General features: G+C 48.0%; 2 protein-coding genes across 3 annotated transcripts in view; one reads left to right on the top strand and one right to left on the bottom strand.

The window, feature by feature from the left end:
* LOC310835589 (disintegrin and metalloproteinase domain-containing protein 10-like) overlaps positions 1-8,246 on the top strand; it is a 38,292-nt gene extending 30,046 nt beyond the window's left edge. The window contains 4 exon segments of the mRNA XM_083720353.1: positions 93-192; positions 1,807-2,027; positions 4,121-4,217; positions 5,561-8,246. Of these exon segments, the coding sequence (XP_083576479.1) occupies positions 93-192; positions 1,807-2,027; positions 4,121-4,217; positions 5,561-5,697 (555 nt within the window). The 3' untranslated portion in view covers positions 5,698-8,246.
* Positions 8,247-9,417: 1,171 nt separating this feature from the next.
* MICOS13 (mitochondrial contact site and cristae organizing system subunit 13) lies at positions 9,418-16,704 on the bottom strand. 2 transcript variants are annotated; one of them, XM_083720830.1, is made up of 4 exons: positions 16,575-16,704; positions 12,863-13,019; positions 11,335-11,386; positions 9,418-9,629 (listed from the first exon to the last, which is right to left on the bottom strand). In XM_083720830.1, exons 1-4 carry the CDS (start codon positions 16,601-16,603, stop codon positions 9,532-9,534), a joined length of 336 nt encoding a protein of 111 aa, XP_083576956.1. In that variant the 5' UTR covers positions 16,604-16,704; the 3' UTR covers positions 9,418-9,531. The 2 variants fall into 2 exon arrangements, with proteins under 2 accessions (XP_083576956.1, XP_083576957.1); XM_083720831.1 differs by having other exon boundaries at positions 16,488-16,603.
* Between the last annotated feature and the right edge of the window lie 7,153 nt (positions 16,705-23,857).

Below are 23,857 nucleotides of genomic sequence, written 5' to 3'. Positions count from 1 at the left end.
TATTGGCCATTGGGGATACTTCCAATTTCCTGGGGCACTCTGCCTTCCAAATACTGGGAGCTGAGAGCCTTCCTTCCTCTGTCTCTTTCAAGCTCTGTGTGGGCTCCCTCTGCACGCGGCACGAATTGGAGCAGTGCGATTGCGTCACCGATTCCCTGAGAGAGAGGTGCCAGCTCTGCTGCCAGCTTCCAGGTCCTAATTCATTTTTTAAAAATAATAATAATTAAGCAAATGTATTATGGTGGTGATAGTGTTGCAAAAAACAAACTCTACAAGCATCTCTTATTACAAAGAAGTGGGGGGGGGGGCGTTGCGGCGCTCATCTTGCTTTACTGGCCGAGGGAGCCGGCGTACAGCTTCCGGGTCATGTGGCCAGCATGGCGAACCAGAACAGCGCACGGAAACGCCGTTTACCTTCCCGCTGGAGCGGTACCTATTTACCTACTTGCACTTTGAGGTGCTTTTGAACTGCTAGGTTGGCAGGAGCTGGGACTTAGCAACGGGAGCTCACCCCATCACAGGGATTTGAACCGCTGACCTTCTGATCATCAAGTCCTAGGTTCTGTGGTTTAGCCCCTAGGGAAGCCCCAAAGGAAAACTGCTCAGAGCCCAGGGAGGGGTGGTGGGATGACGATGAGGGGTCAGAAGGAGAAGACTGGGAGGAGGAGGTGTCGGAATCTGAAGAGGCAACAGGGTTTAGTGAGCAGGAAGAGTCTGTGGCAGAGAGAAGTCCAAAATTGGAGGCTGAAGCAAGAGAGGTGGGAGGCCAAGAGGCAGAGAAGAGTCCAGCTGTAGTCACGGGTGTCTTCTCCTTCTGCTGCAACCAGCTCTTCTTCCCCCTGGACTCACAGAATCAGGAGAGGCATGAAAAGAGCGGAAGAGAAGTTAGCTTCATGCAAGCGTAGTCTCAGATTGCTGGGGGAAACCCTGGAGAGGAGGGAACTTAGGGAGGTGTGGGAAGGTGGGAGCCTTCAGTCTTGGCAACTGATCCATGGGGGCAAAACCTGCCGGAAGATGAGCTGCTGTGCTCATTAGGCCTGACACTCCTGTGCAGATCGTGCTTTTGCTAATAAACAGTTAATTCCCACTTGCATGGTGGCTCACTCCTGACAGTTCCCCATCTCTGATTGTTGTTGTTGTTGTTGTCGTCGTTTAGTCGTTTAGTCGTGTCCGACTCTTCGTGACCCCATGGACCAGAGCACGCCAGGCACTCCTGTCTTCCACTGCCTCCTGCAGTTGGGTCAAACTCATGCTGGTCGCTTCGAGAACACTGTCCCACCATCTCGTCCTCTGCCGTCCCCTTCTCCTTGTGCCCTCCATCTTTGGATGCCTTCCGGCCTGAGGGGCTCATCTTCCAGCGTCATAACTTTTATATCCCTGTTGTCTTTGTCCATGGAGTTTTCTTGGCAGGGATACTGGAGTGGCTTGCCGGTTCCTCCTCCAGGTGGATCACGTTTGGTCAAAACTCTCCACTATGACCTGTCCATCGTGGGTGGCCCTGCTCGGCATAGTTCATAGCTTCTCTGAGTTATTCAAGCCCCTTTGCCATGGCAAGGCAGTGATCCACAAAGGGGTCCCCATCTCTGATAGAACATGTAAAATCTACACAGAGGACAACTGCCCCTGCCCAGTTTTTATTGATTCAAAATATTTCCAACACGACTTCTGAGTCTATTCAGCTCTAATTTATTGAACAGCCCCCAAGGAGCTGAATGTAGGCAGGCAAGAAAAGGAAAATTGAAATTAGAATGCCCCTGAGCCTTATTGGTCTTGGCTAACTTTCTTTTCCTAAACCACTTCTGCCAGGGAGAGCCGACACGTGTGCCAGCACTGCCTCTGCCGCCTGGGGCCGTTTCTTCAACGGCTCCGAAATCCCGCTGATTCCGGGTTCGCCATGTGGGGGCAAGGCCGGCTACTGCGACAAATTCCACATCTGCCGATTCGTCGATGAAGACGGGCCCGTCGCGCGGGTGAAAAACTTCATCCTAGACTTCATCGAGATGGAAGACGTGGCCACCTGGATGAAGGTGAGGCGCAGGTTTCAGAGACCCTCCGTGGCTTGGTGAGAAGATAGCTCAATCGGTAGAGCATGGGACTCTGAATCTCTGGGTGGTGGGTTCGAGCCCCACGTTGGGCAAAAGATGCGTGGCAAGGGGTTGGACCAGATGTCCCACAGGGTCCCTCGCAACTCTACAATTCTATGCAGGAAGAGTCCCAGATTCAGTCTCCAGTTGTTGTTGCTGTTTAGTCGTTTAGTCGTGTCCGACTCTTCGTGACCCCCTGGACCAGAGCACGCCAGGCACTCCTGTCTTCCACTGCCTCCCGCAGCTGGGTCAAACTCATGCTGGTAGCTTCGAGAACACTGTCCCACCATCTCGTCCTCTGTCGTCCCCTTCTCCTTGTGCCCTCCATCTTTCCCAACATCAGGGTCTTTTCCAGGGAGTCTTCTCTTCTCATGAGGTGGCCAAAGGCTTGGAGCCTCAGCTTCAGGATCTGTCCTTCCAGTGAGCACTCAGGGCTGATTTCCTTCAGAATGGATCGGTTTGATCTTCTTGCAGTCCATGGGACTCTCAAGAGTCTCCTCCAGCACCAGAATACAAAAGCATCCATTCTTCGGCAACCAGCCTTCTTTATGGTTCAGCTCTCACTTCAGTCTTCTTGCAGTCCATGGGATTCTCTAGAGTCTCCAGTATCTCCATACAATTATAGATGTGATGACCTGGGATTCGGACTCGGATGCTGAACCTGAGGGATCCCAGCCTGCACAGGATTCCCCGCCTCCAGAACCAGCTGAGCCAGGGCTGGGGCCTGAGCCTGAAGGGTCCTCACCTGTGCTGGGTCCTCAGGTGCAGGCATCAGCTGAGTCTGCTCTGGCTCCTGAGGTGATGGAGGACCCATTGCCTGCAGGTGCTCCACTCTCAGCCCCGTCAGAGGAAGCTGAGGTGGCCTCTGGGTCCGGTAACCCTCCAGCCTCTCCTGAGCTGCAGAGGCTCAGGGCAGAGAGGCGGAGGGAACTAAGTTCCTGCAGGAGGAGTGCTCACCTCCAGGCCAGGAGAGTCACCAGAGGATCAGGGCTGCCCTATGCCTCGGGGCAGATAAAAGCCGGCTCAAGTTGCGGGAGCAACATTGTTGGTTGCTAGTTCCTGCCTGAACCCTGTCCTGCTTTCCTGCCTGAGCTCCTGACCTGCCCTGGTTCCCTGCTTGCATGCCTGTTCCTGACTTCACCCGACTCCCTGCCCTGCACCCAGCTTCAGCTACTACGGACTGCCTCCACATTACACCTTTGACCACGGACCGGACCTGGACCTCGCCTCTCGGGTAACCCACGGGACCGGCACAATAGAGTTGGAAGAGACCCCTAAGGGTCATCCAGCCCAACCCCCCTGCAACACGGGAGGGAGGTGACGGCAAAGACCCATGCCCAGACCCATAGCAAGAAGGAGGGCTTATGAAAATCAGAGGCCCCTCCTGGTTGTGGTTCAGTGATGGAGGGCATCCTTGAGTCTGCGGATTCAATCTATCTCCAGTTAGGTGTGAGGAACCCACCTCTGACACCAATTTAAGATTTTGACCTTGGCTAGGAGAACACGGGAACGTGTGGATTTGGAAACCACGACCTACTAGCTTAGCAGTGGCTTCCCCTTCTCTCTCTCTCTCTTTTAAAAATATATTTATTAGCTTTTATAGAAGAAAAAAGAAAAGCACATAACCACCACAAAAATGAAAAAAAGAACAAACAAAATCAAAAATACACATAAAGCAGATAAAAAGAACAAAATACAGAAAAAAGATTCCATCCATCAAAAATAAATAAATTAAAAACTCCAACTTTTAAATTCATGCTTCAAAAACTTTCTTTCTTGACTTCCTCACGCCTCCCTTTTTTGTGTTCCTCTTTACCCAATCAGATACAGCAAATCCTTACCCTCTTTCAAAACTCATTTCTGATTAATGGAATCATTCTATTATGTCTCCAATCTTTCCTCCTTATATTTAAACACCTTTAACATATTATTTTCTTTTGACATAATATAACTTTAGTCTTTCACCCTTTTTCTATTACATTTTTGCATACTTTTAAACACTGCATCACTAATGCCATATTAGTCTCTCTCCACAGACACGCTGGTGGGCTATCCTCCTGATGGTTTTGACTTTGGCCGCGATGATGGCAGCAACCATCTTCCTCTTTGGAAAGACGGTCGACACAGAAACAGGTACTTTGGGGGGAGAGATGCATTTCAGCCACTTTTTAATCCCCCCCCCACCCCCGTGGCCTGTCTTGCAGTGTAAGAACCCTTTCCAGATCTTTACCGACCGTGGGCAAGGTAAGGCAAAGCGAGTTGCAAAATTCAGAGACATTCTCAGCATTTCAAACAAAGGGTGTATTTCAGTTTGGCTATTCCAAATGATAACTTTAATAATTAATAATAAAATTTTATTTATATCCCGCCCTTCCCGGTTCATGAAACCGGGCTCAGGGTGGCTAACAACAAATTTAAAACACTTACCGTATTTTTTGCTCTATAAGACTCACTTTTTCCCTCCTAAAAAGTAAGGGGAAATGTGTGTGCGTCTTATGGAGCGAATGCAGGATGCGCAGCTATCCCAGAAGCCAGAACAGCAAGAGGGATTGCTGCTTTCACTGCGCAGCGATCCCTCTTGCTGTACTGGCTTCTGGGATTCAGATTTTTTTTTTCTTGTTTTCCTCCTCCAAAAACTAGGTGCGTCTTGTGGTCTGGTGCGTCTTATAGAGCGAAAAATACGGTAATTGTAGAAGCAGCATAAACTACAGTATAAAAACATGAATAACAGTAAAATTCAAAGTTCAGAAATCAGTTTGGGGAAAATCCATCTAATAAGCATTAGATAGTCACCAGGGCTAGCTGGCTGAATTGGTCCTACTTGGGCCAGCGAGGAGGTCAGGGGAGAATTAGCTGTGGGTTCTCAGAGCGGGTAATCTTCATAAAATCATCATTATCATCATGCTGCTGCATCCAACTAAGTTCTACTCAAAGTAGAACTCATTTAAATTAATAGACCTAAGCTAGTCATATCCATGTATTTCAGTGGGGCTACTCTACATAGCGAGAGGGACGTGGGTGGAGCTGTGAGTTAAACCACAGAGCCTAGGACTTGCCGATCAGAAGGCTGTTCTTATCCCCGCAATGACGGGGTGAGCTCCCGTTGCTCGGTCCCTGCTCCTGCCAACCTAGCAGTTCGAAAGCACTAAGTGCAAATAGATAAATAGGTATCGCTCTGGCGGGAAGGTAAACGGCGTTTCCGTGCGCTGCTCTGGTTCGCCAGAAGTGGTTTAGTCATGCTGGCCACATGACCCAGAAGCTGTACGCCGGCTCCCTCGGCCAGTAAAGCGAGATGAGCGCCGCAACCCCAGAGTCGGCCACGACTGGACCTAATGGTCAGGGGTCTCTTTACCTTTACCTTACTCTACATAGCACATGCAAAACATGAATTCCAAAAAATCCAGGCAGCGCACACCTCTCTATCCCCCACCTCTTAAGAGAGAGAAGCTGAGTGTTTTCTCCCTCATTTCCTGCAGATGAGAGAGCGACGAGGGCTTCCGATAAGAAGATTTCCCTCAACCAGCACCCAGAGAACCAGCATGCTTTCTTCTACTGGGAACACGAAGAGATCTATATTGAATCCCTGCGGCAGGAGTACGAAACCATTATATAGAGCCCCCCACTCCTTCAAAAGGCTATGTTTGAATCTCCTGAGCCTGCAGCTTCTCGAGGAATCCTAGAGTTGGAAGGGACACCAAGGGTCATCTAGTCCAACCCTGCCTGCAATGCAGAAATCTCAGCTAAAGCATCCATGACACATGGCCATCCAATCTCTGATTAAAAACCTCCAAGGAAGGAGAGTCCACCGCCTCTCGTGGGGGTCCGTTCCATTGTTGGGACAGCTCATACTGTCAGTTTTTCCTGATGTTTAGTTGGAATCTCCTTTCTTGTAGCTTGAAGCCATGGGTTCGAGTCCTGCCCTCCAGAGCAGGAGAAAACAAGCTTGCTCCATCTTCCATGTGACAGCCCTTGAGATATTTGAAGATGGCTCTCATATCTCATCTCAGTCTCTTCTCCAGGCTAAGCATACCCAGATCCTTCAAGCGTTCCTCATCAGGCTTGGTTTCCAAACCTTTAATCATCTTGGTTGCCCTCCTCTGCACACCTTCCAGCTTGTCAACATCCTTCTTAAATTGTGGTGCCCAGAATTGGACACCGTATTCCAGGTGTGATCTGACCAAGGAAGAACAGAATGGGACTATGACTTCCCTTCATCTGGACACTAGACTTCTGTTGAGGCAGCCTAGAATAGCCTTAGCCTTTTTTGTTGCTGCATCACCCTGTAGGCTCATGTTAAGTCTGTGATCTACTAATACCCCTAGATCCTTTTCACATGCACTGCTAGTATGCCAGGTGTCCCCCATCTTATATTTGCGCAGCAAGCTTAGATTTGTTCTTCCTTGTTAAGATTCCTGCTCCGTGATTGCAGTCATGGGATTGTTGTCTATCTCATGACGGTGTATGTTTTGACTCCACAGAGTGGGAAGGGATGGAGACAGGATGTTTGTGTTGCTGTGTTCCGTGAAGTGGGACTATTGTCCTTTGTTCTTTCTCTTTGCTGTCTGATGCTAGAGAGAGAGCCATGTTGCAGTGCTCCGTGTGTGTTTATATGTAAATAAAGTAGATTAGCCAAAATGCTGAGCTACTGAGTTCTGTTATGCAACTGCGAAATACTCTGCGGATCTGTAAGTGTGCTGATGTTTTTTGGCATCAGTTGCTGTGATGTTCGGGCAGAAGAAAGCTTTTGAAGCTCCCAATCGACCAGTCGGGCATGTGTCCCTGCCATGGTCCTAATCGAGAGTTGGGGATCCTAACATTCCTTAGTGTAGAACATTACATTTATCCCCACTGAAATTATTTTTGTTCATTGGGGTCCAGTTCTAATTGGGGTCCAGTTCTCTTATCTCTTAAAGTCACACTGAATCCAGATTCGATCTTCTCCATCCTTGTTGATAAACTCCAGCAAATAAATGCTACCAGCTGCCAGGAAGCACTTCATTGTTCCATCACACTCTTGTGTGACCAAGAAAACAGGCTGTGGGGGCGTGGCTATGCAAATCAAGGGGCAAAATGCCCCGGGGAGCAGCAGCCTTGATGCTTCGTGGATGGGGGTTTTGTGGGGTCACCACCAAATCTGTGTAGACCAGGGGCGCCCAAACTTTTTTTTTCAAAGAGGGCCAGATTTGTTGAAGTGAACATGTGTGAGGGACAACCAAAGTTGATGATCTTTTTCTTACAGTTTCCCCCCAAAGTTGATGGGCTTTTTTCGGATTCAAGTTGCTGAGCTTTTTTAAAAATTTAACCCCAAAATTGTTGGGTTTTCTTTAGGATTTAACCCAAAGTTGTTGAGTTTTCTTTAGGATTTAACCCAAAGTTGTTGAACTTTTTTTAAGATTGAAGTTGCTGAATTTTTCTTAGGATTTTACCCCAGGACATATACTGCCACAGGGGCCTCATTAAATCAACCGGCGGGCCAGATTAGGCCCCAGAAACAGACTTTGGCCATGCCTGGAGTAAACCCTTTCCCTTTTCCCCACACAGGCAAACAACAGCCCAGAACTACTTTCATTCTCCCTTCTCTGGGGTGTGCATTGGGTGCCACCCACCCAACTGCTGTCCCATTGCCCTCACACTACTACAATTCCCAGAGTTCCCTGCAAAGAGTAAAAGCACTCTGGGAATTGTAGCTCTGTGAGGAACGGGGGTGTGTGTGTCTCCTAACAACTATCAGCACTCTTATCAAACTACAATTCCCAAAATTCTTTGGGGGTTTAGTTTCCCCACAGAAACTAAAGCTTAATTAACTAGGCGCTGAACACAGAGCAGGTCCGCCGCTGCCCGGGTGCAGTTGAAAGTGCTTGGACTACTGCAATGCACTCTACGTGGGGCTACCTTTGAAGGTGACTTGGAAACTACAACTAATCCAGCTAGACTGGTGACTGGGAGCGGCCGCCGAGACCATATAACACCAGTCCTGAAAGATCTTCATCGGCTCCCAGTGTGTTTCTGAGCACAATTTAAAGTGTTGCTGCGGACCTTGAAAGCCCTAAAAGGCCTCAGCCCAATAATTACGGTGGAGGATCCAAAAAATTCTCTTCCTAGAGTGATAGAAAAGATTCAGGATTTGGGGGGAGTGGCAGGATTTAAATTAAACAGAAACAAAACTAAAAAGGTAAAGGTAAAGGTACCCCTGCCCGTACGGGCCAGTCTTGCCAGACTCTGGGGTTGTGCGCCCATCTCACTCAAGAGGCCAGGGACCAGCGCTGTCCGGAGACACTTCCGGGTCACGTGGCCAGCGTGACATTGCTGCTCTGGCGAGCCAGAGCCGCACACGGAAACGCCGTTTAACTTCCCGCTGGTAAGCGGTCCCTATTTATCTACTTGCACCCGGAGGTGCTTTCGAACTGCTAGGTTGGCAGGCGCTGGGACCGAGCAGCGGGAGCGCACCCCGCCGCAGGGATTCGAACCGCCGACCTTTCGATCGGCAAGCCCTAGGCGCTGAGGCTTTTACCCACAGCGCCACCTGCGTCCCATAAGAAACAAAACTAAGCAATTAGTAAAAAATTATATACCGTATTTTTTGCTCTATAAGACTCACTTTTTCCCTCCTAAAAAGTAAGGGGAAATGTGTGTGCGTCTTATGGAGCGAATGCAGGCTGCACAGCTATCCCAGAAGCCAGAACAGCAAGAGGGATTGCTGCTTTCACTGCGCAGCAATCCCTCTTACTGTTCTGCCTTCTGAGATTCAGAATATTTTTTTTCTTGTTTTCCTCCTCCAAAAACTAGGTGCGTCTTGTGGTCTGGTGAGTCTTATAGAGCGAAAAATACGGTATTCTGGACAGTCTTTTCTATCCACGGTCAATGTTTGCCTCTTTATATTTAACATAAATAAAAATATTCAAAATATAACAGGAATTGGGTTCATGTATCCATTTCTGAGCACAATTCAAAGTGTTGGTGCTGACCTTGAAAGCCCTAAACGGCCTCAAAGGCCCAGTATACCTGAAGGAGCGTCTCCACCCCCATCGTCCAGCCTGGACACCGAGGTCCAGCTCCGAGTGCCTTCTGGCATTTCCCTCCCTGCGAGGAATGAGGTTACAGGGAACCAGGCAGAGGGCCTTCTCGGTGGTGGCGCCTGCCCTGTGGAACGCCCCCCCCCCCAGCAGATGTCAAGGAAACAAACAACTATCTGACTTTTAGAAGACATCTGAAGACAGCCCTGTTTAGGGAAGCTTTTAAATGTTTGACGTTTTATTGTGTTTTTCATATCCTGTTGGGAGCTGCCCAGAGTGACTGGGGAAACCCAGCCAGATGGGCGGGGTATAAATAATAATTCTTATTCTTCTTATAAAGTCTTTTATTGCAGCCCTTGAGAAACAGGGACCAGACTCTGGTGCTGAACACCTCCCCATTAAAGGCGGAAAGAGGGGGCCTTATCAGAGAGGCTTCATTTAATGAGGTTCTTCATGTGCTTCCATCCATTCTGGGTATATTCACTGGCCTTGGTGGGGGCTACGGAGAGCGCGCTGATTGTCGTCCGAACCCCTGCAGGGGAAAAACCAACAACAAGAGCAACAAGAAAATTAAAGCAAGAAACTGCAACGGAAAGTTGCAGCATGGACTGATATCCCTGCTCAGAATTCCATTCCCCCCACTGCCAGCCAAGTTGGCAATCTGCAGCCACTGAGCATGCTCAGTCCCCATCAAACGGTCTGTGTATCTTTTCCACAGTCCCCATCAAACGGTCTGTGTATCTTTTCCACTGTTTTTTTGCGGGGGGGGGGCATGTTTCCATTTGTTTGTTTATTGCATTTATCCCAGCTTTTTTCCCCCTCCAAGGAGCTCGGAGTTGGCGTGTGTTAGAATTCCCGCTCCGTGATTGCAGTCATGGGATTGTTGTCTATCTCATGACGGTGTATGTTTTGACTCCACAGAGTGGGAAGTGACGGAGACAGGATGTTTTGTGTTATTGTGTTCCGTGAAGTGGGACTATTATCCTTTTGCTGTCTGATGCTAGAGAGAGAGGGAGCCATGTTGCAGAGCTCCGTGTGTGTTTATATGTAAATAAAGTAGATTAGCCAAAATGCTGAGTTGCTGAGGTCTCTTACGCAAGCTGCGCAAACTCTGCAGATCCCTAAGTGTGCCGATGACTGTTGGCATCGGTCGCTGTGATGTTTGGGCTGAAGAAAGCTTTTAAAGCTCCCGAACAAACGACCAGGAGGGAGAGAACATGCCAGTCCGGCATGTGTCTCTGCCAGGGTCCTACTCGAGTGTAGGCTGAACTCCTGACAGCATGTACACGGTTCTTCTCCCCATTTTATTTCCCCACAACCACCCCGCAAGGTAGGTTAGGCTGAGAGAGGCAGCGACTGGCCCAAGGTGGCCCAGTGAGCTCTGTGGATGAGCGGAGGATTTGAACCGCTCAAAATGACGTCACGCGCATGCGCAGAAGCGGCGAATTGCAACCCGCGCACATGCAGACGCGGGGTGCATTCTGCTCATGTTGCGAACCGGGCTCTGGGACGGATCCCATTCGCAACCAAGAGGTACCACTGTATCCTTAACCTCTATCAGGGATTTTAAGCACTGAGGTTCAGACCCACTTGGAATTTTCTGTATAACAGGGGTGATAAAGACCGAGCATACATCCTCATAAAAACGACATCGAAGCAAGACGTGAGAGACAGTTTCCACATCTATCAGGCCGCAGGGGCAGACTCGCTCTGTGTACGGTTTACCCACATATTTGCCCGGGGGGAAGAAGATAATAGGAATTGGCATGCGTCAGGGGTTGAATGTATGGAAGTGAGAGCTGGACCATAAAGAAGGCTGATTGCCAAAGAATGGATGCTTTTGAATTCTGGTGCTGGAGGAGACTCTGGAGAGTCCCATGGACTGCAAGAAGATCCAACCTCTCCATTCTGAAGGAAATCAGCCCTGATTGCTCACTGGAAGGACAGATCCTGAAGCTGAGGCTCCAAGACTTTGGCCACCTCATGAGAAGAGAAGACTCCCTGGAAAAGACCCTGATGTTGGGAAAGATGGAGGGCACAAGGAGAAGGGGATGACAGAGGACGAGATGGTTGGACAGTGTTCTCGAAGCTACCAGCATGAGTCTGACCAAACTGCGGGAGGCAGTGGAAGAAAGGAGTGCCTGGCGTGCTCTGGTCCAGGGGGTCATGAAGAGTTGGACATGACTAAACGACTAAACAACAACAACAACACCAGGGGTTGAATTAAAAAGCCTTACCTGAGTTCCAGTAGCTGCAGAGAGAGAATTCAGTCTTTGGGACAGCCGGGAGCTGGAGGAATGAAGAACACAAGCAAGGCATATAAAAAAAGGCCAGTGGCTCCTTCGAAAACAGCTTGCATTGCAAACGGTTCTGGATTCAAGACCTAGGAATCTCTGTTTAGAGCCGTTGTAGGGAACCTGTCAGCCATCAATGCCACTGGATTCCACCAGCCCCAAAGAGCATTCGTGCAATGGTCAGGGATGCAGGAGGCTGCCTAGAGCTCTTCACATGAAGGGCAATGTATAAATTTAATGAATAATAATAATAATAATTTATTATTTATACCCCGCCCATCTGGCTGGATTTCCCCAGCCACTCTGGGCAGCTTCCAACAAAACACTAAAATACAATAACCTATTAAACATTAAAAGCTTCCATAAACAGTAATAATAATTTATTATTTGAATAATACACACACACACACACACACACACACACACAATTTATATATGAATAAAATAAATACAATTTTATACCCGACTTCCTTCAGTAAGGTTTTCTTTTGAAACGGTTAAGATCTTTTTTTAAAAAAAATAAAATATTATCTTTGCTGGGTTAAATGCACGTTCTGCAGTTGGCCTCCTCTGTCATTCTTCCTTTTGAAATCTTTTAGAGTAGTTTAGTTTTCTGTTGATTTCTTTGAATACCTTTTGGGTTGCTCGTACTTCCTCTGCCGCTGCCGCCACCACCAGGTTTGTGGTTTGGTGAACCAGCCTATACTCAAGTAAAGAAGTTTTCCAGGTTTTTTTGTGCTAAAATTAGGTGCCTCCGCTTATATTTGGGTCGGCTTATACAGTGGTGCCTCGCAAGACAAAAAGAATCTGTTCCGCGATTCTCTTTGTCTAGTGGTTTTTTCGTCTTGCGAAGCAAGCCCATTGACGGCTTAGCGGATTAGCGCTATTAGCGGCTTAGAAAAAAGGGGGGGGAGGAAAAAAACCCCGCAGGAACTCGCAAGACATTTTCGTCTTGCGAAGCAAGCCCATAGGGAAATTCGTTTTGCGAAGCGCCTCCAAAACGGAAAACCCTTTCGTCTAGCGGGTTTTCCGTCTTGCGAGGCGTTCGTCTTGCGGGGCACCACTGTACTCGAGTATATACGGTGTGTACACACACACATATATATACACACACACACAAAAACAAGTTTGCCATCATTACATAGGTTTGGGCACGAGGAAAAAACATTCCTTCTTTTATAAAACCTTTGGATTTCAATTATCTATGGGCTTACTGCATGGGTGGGGTGTTTCAATCTAGATTTATTTTTTTAAAAAAAGAGAGAACTGCCTTTTGGATTTATTTATTTTTACAATGCTAGTTCTAAGGTGTGCATGTGTCGGCTTTTTGCTTAAAATATATGCAAGCCGGTTTGAGTTGCCGTGGCAAAAAAGCAGAGTGAGCAGATGCTAAAATTTAATAAATAATAGTCATAATACTCAAGAGGTCTGGGAAACCACAGCGAAGCTAAATTCTCCGATGACCTCTTACCTTCCAGCCAAAATATTTCGCCCATTCTTCCACAGCTGGGGGGAGCGCTTCTTGGGCTTTACGGAGGGCTTGGGCCCCCTCCTCGCCCCCGCTCAGCAAACCTTGGCTGTAAACCACATAGATGGCTCCCCCTGCCAGACCGCCTTTGACCAGGAACCTGAGCAGAAAAATCATAGGATCACAGAATTGTAATAATCATAATAGTAATAAAATTTTATTTATATCCTGCCCTCCCCGGCCAAGGCCGGGCTCAGAGCGGCTAACATCATAAAAACAACACAATATGCATAAAAACAGACATCAATTAATTAATTGTAGAGTTGGAAGGGACCCGTAGGGTCATCCATCCCAACCCGGGGAATGCCCAATGCAGGGCTCAAACCCACAACCATGAGATTAAGATAAGGTTACCAGATTTTTTAATGGGGACTGATTTGTAAATCTGGGGACTGTCCCTGGGAAACAGAGACATCTGCTAACCTTTTAATCTAAGGTCTGGCGCTCTACCTACTGAGCCATCTCAGGAAAGGGACAAGACTGGCAAAAGATATATAAACGATTTTGCAGTTGCAACCAGGAGACTGTTCAGTCCCACGGAAGGCACAATTTGAGTCTCTCGCATTCTCTCGTCTATAGCCGTAGTCTACCTTGCCAAGGTGCTTGTGAGGACAAAGTATGCAAAAGTCTCACATCTCCAGAGGACAGACCTCTGGTCAGACCTCACCTGGAGTACTGTGTCCAGTTCTGGGCACCACAGTTCAAAAAGGACACTGACAAACTGGAACGTGTCCAGAGGAGGGCAACCAAAATGGTCCAAGGCCTGGAAACGATGCCTTATGAGGAATGGCTAAGGGAGCTGGGCATGTTTAGCCTGGAGAAAAGGAGGTTAAGGGGTGATATGATAGCCATGTTCAAATATATAAAAGGATGTCACATAGAGGAGGGAGAAAGGTTGTTTTCTGCTGCTCCAGAGAAGCGGACACGGAGCAATGGATCCAAACTACAAGAAAGAAGATTCCACCTAAACATTAGGAAGAACTTCCTGACAGTAAGAGCTGTTCGACAGTGGAGTTTGCTGCCAAGGAGTGTGGTGGAGTCTCCTTCTTTGGAGGTCTTTAAGCAGAGGCTTGACAACCAGATGTCAGGAGTGCTCTGATGGTGTCTCCTGCTTGGCAGGGGGTTGGACTCGATGGCCCTTGTGGTCTGTACCAACTCTATGATTCTATGATATGAGAAATACAACACTTTGCACGGAAGAGCCAGTTCAGGTCAGAAGCAATGCAAGAGGATTCTTGGGGAAAGTTAATAATGAGTTATTGGCTTGGGGTTTTTCTTTTCCGTTATGTATTTTGTGTTTTTATGCCGCAACCCGCCCTGTGATCTTTGGATGAAGGGCAGTATAGAAATTTAATAGATAATAATAATAATAAACTTCCTTCCTCAGTGGGAGGGGATGAACTCTGCATATGCTCAGAGGCACCAGAGATTTTGCTAACAAAGGGCAGCCAAATGTCAAAGAAACTTGTGTTGGTCACGCAACAGGCAGAATTCCAACAGGTAAAGCTTCCTCCTCTTCTGCAGCCCATAGACACAATGAGAGGGGCTGATTTTTTTGGGGGGCCACTGTGTTAATAGGCAGAGGGCAGCCCTGGAAAGAGAGGGGGCAGGTGCAAAATAAACCCCCAAATCATAGGCGTAGCCGGGGGGGGGCAGAAATCAATATAAATGCAAAGCAAAATGAGGCTCTGTCCCCATCAACAAAAATCCTGGCTACGCCCCTGCCCCAAATAAATTATCAAGCTTCTGTACAACACTCAGAACAGGTGGAAGTTGAATTAATAATAATAATAATAATTTATTATGTATACCCCGCCCATCTGGCTGGGCCTCCCCAGCCACTCTGGGCAGCTTCCAAAACAATATTAAAATACAGTAATGCATCAAACATTAAAAGCTTCCCTAAACAGGGCTGCCTTCAGATGTCTTCTAAAAGTTTGGTAGTTATTTTTCTCTTTGACATCTGGTGGGAGGACGTTCCACAGGGTGGGTGCCACCACCGAGAAGGCCCTCTGCCTGGTTCCCTGTAACTTGGCTTCTCGCAGTGAGGGAACCGCCAGAAGGCCCTCGGAGCTGGACCTCAGTGTCCGGGCAGAACGATGGAGGTGGAGACGCTCCTTCAGGTATACTGGGCTGAGGCCGTTTAGGGATTTAAAGGTCAGCAGCAACACTTTAAATTGTGCTTGGAAACATACTGGGAGCCAATGTAGGTCTTTCAAGACCGGTGTTATGTGGTCTCAGCGGCCGCCCCCAGTCACCAGTCTAGCTGCCGCATTCTGGCTTAGTTGTAGTTTCTGGGTCACCTTCAAAGGTAGCCCCACATAGAGCGCATTGCAGTAGTCCAAGTGGGAGATAACCAGAGCATGCTCCACTCTGGCGAGACAGTCTGCGGACAGGGAGGGTCTCAGCCTGCATACCAGATGGAGCTGGTAGACAGCTGCCCTGGACACAGATTTGACCTGCGCCTCCATGGACAGCTGTGAGTCCAGAATGACAGGCAGCTTTCTGCAAAGATTCCTATGGTCTGTCGTTTGTTAAGGATGCTGTGAATTGTAGCTCTGCGAAGGGGAAACTACGGTTCCCATTATTCTTTGGGCGGAGGTCCTGTGCTTTAAATGCGGGCTGTGGATATGACCCCTGGGGTTCTTCTTTAATTATAATTTTATAATAATATTATTTGTACCCCATTCATCTGACGGGGTTGCCCCAGTCCCTCTTGGGTGGCTTCCAACATTTACAAAAACAGAATAAAACATTAAATCAGGGGTCAGCAAACTTTTTCAGCAGGTGGCCGGTCCACTGTCCCTCAGACCTTGTGGGGGCCAGACTATATTTTGAAGGGGGGGGGGGAATGAACGAATTCCTATGCCCCACAACTAACCCAAAGATGCATTTTAAATAAAAGCACACATTCTATTCATGTAAAAACACGCTGATTCCCGGACCACCTGTGGGCCGGATTTAGAAGGCGATTGGGCTGGATCCGGCCCCCTGGCCTTAGTTTGCCTACCCATGCATTAAATATTAAAAGGCTTCTCTATACAGGGCTGCCTTCAGGTGTCTTCTAAAGGTTATATAGTTACTCATCTCCTTACCAAAAAGACCCTCTGCCTGGTTCTCTGTAACTTCAGGGGCACAGTTACCCCAGTTAGTATTTGCCAGTTACAGTTAGTTTTTGCCAGTGAAATGGGAGGGACTGTTTGGATCCAACAGATTATGGTGGAAAGAGCTCGCAGAGACATATTTGCAAAATGTGATCCCTTTTGTTATCGGGGGGGAGGTGATGAAATAAATATTATGGCAGTGAGATCAGCACCAACATTATTACCCCAAGAAAAATCAGAATAATCTTTATTTGCATCAGCCCCTAGCCATAGCAACCAAAGAAGCTGTTTTAATATTTCTGGGCACCAGCATATCGAAATGCACAGGGAGGAGGTTTTTATTTCATTTTAAAATGCACATTTCAGCTCAGAACATGCCAAAATAAAATGGGGGTGTTCCTTTTCTCTTTTTTTGCTGCTGGGATTTGCAAAAAGCTCCAAAAGAACCAAGAGGCATTTCCCACCTGGTCATCCTTGCTCCCTATTTAACATAAGGAGAAAAAGAAATTAAAACACAAAGAAATCAAAGGAGGCCCGCCCGCCCGACTCACTTGACAATGGGGAAGATGCGGGGAGCCATGGCGGGGCGACGTCTCCGCGCGCGGCGCAAGGGCAGCTCGGCGCCCGCCCGCACCGTTTCCAGAAAACCCAGCCAGCCAGCGACGCCTCTCGCGGGACTTTTCGGGAATTGTAGTCCGAAGGCGGGCGGGTCACATGCTCTCCCACTGAAAGTCCGCTCTAGCCTTGCGACTCGTTGGTTGCACCTCCAACTCAAGGTTTTCTGCTTGGTTAAAGGCGCAGGCGCTTGACAGCCTCTGTGTTTTGTGTCTTCTTCTTTTTTTAAAAAAAGAACATTTATTCGGGAGTAAGTCCCAAACATAAGCATTTCCCCGTTTTTTATTTTGCAGATTTAGTGGGGGTTTTATTTGGGGTGTGTGTGTGTGTGTTGCGGATCATGCTGCAACATTTCGTTGCAGTTCCCGCTCATTGGGAAAAGTCCCCACCAGAGAAGAATGGAAGATCAATTTGATGGACTATGCCGAAATGGCCCAAAATAACTGGAAGAATCAGAAATCAGGAAGACCAAAATTTTAATAAGGAATGGGGGAAATTTATAACTTGCCTTAAAAACCATTGCAAACACATAACAGGACTGGAATATCACTTGTACAGTGGTACCTCGGGTTACAGACGCTTCAGGTTACATACGCTTCAGGTTACAGACTCCACTAACCCAGAAATAGTACCTCGGGTTAAAAACTTTGCTTCAGGATGAGAACAGAAATCGCGCCGCGGCAGCAGCAGGAGGCCCCATTAGCTAAAGTGGTGCTTCAGGTTAAGAACAGTTTCAGGTTAAGAACGGACCTCCAGAACGAATTAAGTACTTAACCCGAGGTACCACTGTAGTTTAATGGTGAATTTTAGACACAACAGAGAAGGTAGAAGATTTTGGATCATCATAAAACGAAGATCATGGCCACTGGTCCCATCACCTCCTGGCAAATAGAAGGAGAAGAAATGGAGGCAGTGAGAGATTTTACTTTCTTGGGCTCCATGATCACTGCAGATGGTGACAGCAGCCACGAAATTAAGAGACGCCTGCTTCTTGGGAGGAAAGCAATGACAAACCTAGACAGCATCTTAAAAAGTAGAGACATCACCTTGCCAACAAAGGTCCGTATAGTAAAAGCTCTGGTTTTCCCAGTAGTGATGTATGGAAGTGACAGCTGGACCATCAAGAAGGCTAATTGCCGAAGAATTGATGCTTTTGAATTCTGGTGCTGGAGGAGACTCCTGAGAGTCCCATGGACTGCAAGAAGAACAAACCTCTCCATTCTGAAGGAAATCAGCCCTGAGTGCTCACTGGAAGGACAGATCCTGAAGCTGAGGCTCCAAGACTTTGGCCACCTCATGAGAAGAGAAGACTCCCTGGAAAAGACCCTGATGATGAGGGCACAAGGAGAAGGGGACGACGGAGGACGAGATGGTTGGATAGTGTCTTCGAAGCTACAGACATGGGTCTGGCCAAACTGCGGGAGGCAGTGGAAGACAGGAGTGCCTGGCGTGCTCTGGTCCAGGGGGTCACGAAGAGTCGGACACGACTAAACGACTAAACAACAACAAAAAAGATGAAGGAGAAAATGATTAATGATAAGAACTACAAAGGGGAAGAGGGAAGTCCAGGAGATTCTTCGGAATCTTGTTTTTCTGTTGTATGTTTGATGTGCGACTGTAAAATTTTAATTTGAAAAAACAAATAAACAAATTATATATAAGGGATGCGGGTGGTGCTGTGGTCTAAACCACTGAGCCTCTTGGGCTTGCTGATCAGAAGGTCAGCGGTTCAAATCCCGGCAATGACGGGGTGAGCTCCCATTGCTCGGTCCCTGCTCCTGCCAACCTAGCAGTTCAAAAGCACGTCAAAGTGCAAGTAGATAAATAGGTACCACTCCAGCGGGAAGGTAAATGGCGTTTCCGTGCGCTGCTCTGGTTCGCCTGAAGTGGCTTAGTCCTGCTGGCCACATGACCCGAAAAAACTGTCTGCAGACAGACCCCTGCTTCCTTGGCCTGAAAGCAAGATGAGCGCGCAACCCGAGTTGTTCACTACTGGACCTAACGGTCAGGGGTACCTTTACCTTTACCTATATACAGTTGTACCTCAGGTTACAGACGCTTCAGGTTACAGTCTCCGCTAACCCAGAAATATTACCTCAGGTAAAGAACTTTTCTTCAGGATGAGAACAGAAATCGCACGGCAGCAGCGGGAGGCCCCATTAGCTAAAGTGGTGCTTCAGGTTAAGAAGAGTTTCAGGTTAAGAACGGACCTCCGGAACGAATTAAGTTCTTAACCCAAGGTACCACTGTATAGGACTTCTCTTACTTTGCATAATTTCTCGATTAACATTTACTATGCTGCATGATGTATTCTCCTTCTGGTGGGATGTGGGTGGTGCTGTGGTCTAAACCACGGAGCCTCTTGGGTTTGCCGATCGGAAGGTCGGCAGTTCGAATCCCCGCGACGGGGTGAGCTTAGATATTATCTATTATAACCATTGTGTGGATTTCTGTTTAACCTTTATATGTTGATATTATTTTTTATACTATTCTAATGATTGTTGAATGTTTTTTGATGTAGGTTGCCTATTTTAAAGTTATGTTTTATTATCACATTTTGTATTGCATTAGGTTGTTATAAGATGTACAGTGGTACCTCGGATTACAGACGCTTCAGTTTACAGACTCCGCTAACCCAGAAATATTACCTCAGGTTAAGAACTTTGCTTCAGGATGAGAACAGAAATCGCACAGCGGCAGCGGGAGGCCCCATTAGCTAAAGTGGTTCTTCAGGTTAAGAACAGTTTCAGGTTAAGAACGGACCTCCGGAACGAATTAAGTTCTTAACCCGAGGTACCATTGTATATAAAAGAAAAAGCCGGTTACAAAATAAGAATAATCTGAATGGGCCTCTGTTTCTGGGAAGGTCCAAGCAGGCATCCCCAACCTTTGGCCCTCCAGATGTTTTGGACTACAATTCCCATCATCCCTGACCACTGGTCCTGTTAGCTAGGGATCATGGGAGTTGTAGTCCAAAAACATCTGGAGGGCCGCAGGTTGGGAATGCCCGGTCCAAGGTGACGTTGCATCAGTTTAACCCACCCCAAATGATCAGGTTGTTGGGGTCTCTGGGGTGGTTTGTCCCAGGGGGCCAGAGAGGCAAGCAGGGGGCCAATTCAAAGGCTGAGCCTGAGAGATGGATGGAGAGGCCCCCATCCCACAATTTTAACAAGTCCCCCCTCTTTTTTCCCCAAAAGCGAAATAAGATCACTTCTGCCACCACCATCACGTGGTGCCAGAATCCATCCCGATTCACATGCAGCACAGCACAGAGACAAAAATCTCTAGGAAGGAGCTCCTCCAACGCTCTTCTAGAAGTTTCCACTGGGAGGCCAAGATAGCTCACGGCTGCCGCCACCTTGTGGCCATCAGGAATAGCAGCTAGAGCAATATCTTTAAAACTGGATTTTTTTAAAAAAAAATACATTTCACACACCTGACATGCACATTCTTAAGTCTTGGTTTGCAGCCCACGAGTTTATTATTATTTCAAATTAGCACATTTGAAAGGAAGGCAGGTTCCTTCTCAGTCCTTTCCTCTGCACTTAAACAGCCATTTTATAGGATCGGCTGCGATTATTTTTAGATGCGGCCCTGCTTTTATTAGGGAATATAACCGTTTCCTGGCATATTGGGAAGAACTGGTATGCTGGGATATGTAAATTGTGATTCAGTGACACCCACGAATCAAATTCCAACGGAGAACACAGTCCCATTGGACACAGTGGGTAAGCGTGCTCATCGTATTAGTTGTCTTATAATAATTTTGCCCTGGTTTTCTAGCAAAACGGGGGGTGGGACTCCCAGAGTAGCTTGCAAAGGTCAGTGGCAAGGCAGCTCCTGCAGTCTAAAAGGCTTGTGGTCTTTTTTCTTTATTTAATGACACAACAGACAAGGAAAATGAGAGGAGGAGGGAGGAGGAAAATGCAAACACAAGGCACCAGTGCTTAAACTTTCCGGCAGGGGTCAGCAAACTTTTTCAGCAGGGGGCTGGTCCACTGTCCCTCAGACTTTCTGGGGGGCCGGACAATCCTGGGAACGGCTTTGACTGGCCGGCTAAACCAGGTGAGGGGAGCCAATGGGTCTCAAGCCCTCAGTGAGTTAGGGGCTGCCCCTGCATGTGAAGACAGGCCCTGGCGGACGGAATGGATGTGTCAGGGAACTGCCATTGGAGCCAGAGGCGGAGGCAAGGCTCCCAAGCGATGCTGGAGAAAGGCCCAGCAGAGAGAGAGGCAGCTCATCGGCTGGGGAAGGAAATCAGCGTAACACCAGGGATAAAGGGGGGCAGATGGGGGAATCGGCGAGGGGGCTCCAGGACTCCTCGCCGGAGACCAGCGTGGAGAGCACGGGTACTCCGCTGCCCACACCCACCCTGCGCAGAAGACTTCCGCGCAGGGAAAGTTGGCGTAGACGTGGCGTCAAATAACTTCTTTGCTGGAAGAGGTTCAAGAAACGCCCACTGACGGATTCTGCTAGCGATTGAGACAGCCACGGGTGAGAGGCTGTCCAGACAGAAAGGGTTCACCCAGGTAACCTAGCCAGGAGTGGCGGCAACTTACGCACGAGCAACCCCTAGAAACATTACAGGATGAGACCAAGAATGGGTCCAACGGTCAAGAAGGCGGTTTCTGCCTGTGCTGCAGACGGAAGCGATGGGCAGTTGGGACTCTTCCACCTGGGAAGGGAGCCCATCTAGAAGAAGGAAAACTGATCCCAAACCTCCACTGTCTTGCAGGATATTGTGATAGGAATTTTGAGGTCTTGGATATATATTAAATGTTCACAAGTGTACCAACCAAGCACATACATAGATCAGCACAGGAAGACCAACCTGGAACCATTTTGATTCCTAAACTGAGCAAATGTTTTCTCTGCAAGGTCAAAGTGGGAAACCTCCCCATTGTCTTTTCTTTCACAAATCCTGTCTTAAGGGTATGTCTGTGTTTGAATAGGGTTCCTTCCAGTAGCACCTTAAAGACCAACTAAGTCAGTTTTTGGTATGAGCTTTCGTGTGCATGCACACTTCTTCAGATACACTGAAACAGAAGTTTCCAGACCCTTCTATATAGTGAGAAGGTGGGGAGGGGTATTACTCAGAAGGCTGGTGGAAATGGGTGATTGGCAGATAGCTGTGATGAGCCTGTTGACGACTCTTAACGACTGCAATAGGTCTTACAGGAAGAAGCAAGGGGTGAAAAGGTGTAAAGAAGCTGCTGAATTACAACTTATCACCAAACTTAAAACCATGGAGAAACCTGGCCTGAACAAAGACCTTGGATTCTTATCTCATTATACATGACAAAGCCATTTTTCACCTTTTCACCCCTTGCTTCTTCCTGTAAGACCTATTGCAGTCGTTAAGAGTCGTCAACAGGCTCATCACAGCTATCTGCCAATCACCCATTCCCACCAGCCTTCTGAGTAATACCCCTCCCCACCTTCTCACTATATAGAAGGGTCTGGAAACTTCTGTTTCAGTGTATCTGAAGAAGTGTGCATGCACACGAAAGCTCATACCAAGAACTGACTTAGTTGGTCTTTAAGGTGCTACTGGAAGGAATTTTTTTTGTTTTGACTATGGCAGACCAACACGGCTACCTGTCTGTAATTTGAATAGGGTGTGAGCCTGTGACCTGGCCCAGGAACTAAGTATTTATCATTACAAAAGACTAGCCAGGCTCCCCAGGCAATCCAGTCAAGTAACCTGCCAGACAGGAGATAAACAACGACAGGAGAAAAACAACATTCAAATTTCTTTTTTAGACCGCCTTTTCTGTGATGTAGGTGTGATGTATCTGAGAGGTGGTCTTGATCTACAGGGTGGCAATTTCAAAAGTCTTTATAAGGCCTTGCACGGCATTTTTCTGGGTCCTCCTCCTCTCCTGCAGGTGAGGGGAGCACCCTGTTGCAACAGATCAATAAAGATCAGGCTTACTAGCTGCTTTGCTTCTCAATATTCTCTGGTTGGCCTCTGTTACTTTCTCTTACCAATAGGGAACCTATGTAAGGACTCTATATGGGCTCTTGGATACCCCATAAGGGAAAAGGGCATTTTTTGTTTACAACAATATCTTTGGGAGAAGAAAAGGCTCAGGAGTAAACCTTACACAAATCTACAGTGGAGTCCCTAAGGCGCTTTGCGCTCCTCCTTCCAGTCAAGCTGGTGCCCAACGTCTTGTTCTGTTTTCCTTTGGACCAGCAAAGCCGAGAGGGGGGTCTTGTTGTCTGGGCAGCTCAGGACCTTCAGACAGCTGGCCAAGGCCTGTGCCCCAGGGAGGTCACTACAGTCATAAGGTAAAGGGACCCCTGACCATTAGGTCCAGTCGTTGCCGACTCTGGGGTTGCGACGCTCATCTCGCTTTATTGGCCAAGGGAGCCGGCGTACAGCTTCCGGGTCATGTGGCCAGCAGGATTAAGCCGCTTCTGGCGAACCAGAGCAGCGCACGGAAACGCTGTTTACCTTCCCGCCGGCGTGGTACCTATTTATCTACTTGCACTTTGATGTGCTTTTGAACTGCTAGGTTGGCAGGAGCAGGGACCGAGCAACGGGAGCTCACCCTGCCGTGGGGATTCGAACCACTGACCTTCTGATCGGCAAATCTTAGGCTCTGTGGTTTAACCCATAGCGCCACCCGCGTCCCTCACTACAGTCATATCTTGGGTTAAATATGCTTCGAGTTGAGCACATTCGATTTGTACTCCTCGGCTACTTCCGGGTTTTGCGGCTTGCGCATGCGCATGCGCAGAAGCGTTGAAAAGCAACACGCATGCGCAGACGCGCCGTCGCTAATTCCGTTTACCTCTAGATGCGAATGGGGCTCCGGAACGGATCCCATTCGTATCTAGAGGTACCACTGTAATGCTTCACTGCCAAAGGCACCCTCCATTGTCCCTCGAGACAGATGGGTGCCGGATGGATTTTCTGTAGGGCACCCAATGTAGTGTGATTGTACATGCTCAAAACATCTCTTGTGGGTGAATGGTTGTGTTTCGTCTCTGCGCGTTCTCCATCTTCTTTGTATAATTAAATCTGCATCAGACCACAAACCCTCATGAAAATCCATCAGGGTGCGACTTTCTCCTGAGCTGAAAAAGTGCACAGAGGTGCTGCGGTCCTGAATTTTACATTTACCCCCCAAACACACCGCCTCCATCCTGAGTTATTCCCTGCCCCAGGGCAACTCTCATCAGTGGACTCGGGTTCTAGTAAACACACACA

Source organism: Podarcis gaigeae, assembly GCF_964106915.1.
Source record: "Podarcis gaigeae genome assembly, chromosome: 18".
Taxonomy (NCBI): domain Eukaryota; kingdom Metazoa; phylum Chordata; class Lepidosauria; order Squamata; family Lacertidae; genus Podarcis; species Podarcis gaigeae.
Note: the sequence above shows the minus strand (reverse complement) of the source record. Positions and strands in the feature narration are given on the sequence as shown.

What these genes read in the sequence shown, in the direction of transcription:
- MICOS13 (XM_083720830.1), bottom strand. Translation starts at nt 16,603, where the DNA reads ATGGCTCCCCGCATCTTCCCCATTGTCAA. An exon ending in CGCATCTTCCCCATTGTCAA is followed by an intron (nt 13,020 to 16,574) that starts GTGAGTCGGGCG and finishes TTTTCTGCTCAG; the next exon opens with GTTCCTGGTCAAAGGCGGTC. An exon ending in CTGCAGCTACTGGAACTCAG is followed by an intron (nt 9,630 to 11,334) that starts GTAAGGCTTTTT and finishes TTTCCCCTGCAG; the next exon opens with GGGTTCGGACGACAATCAGC.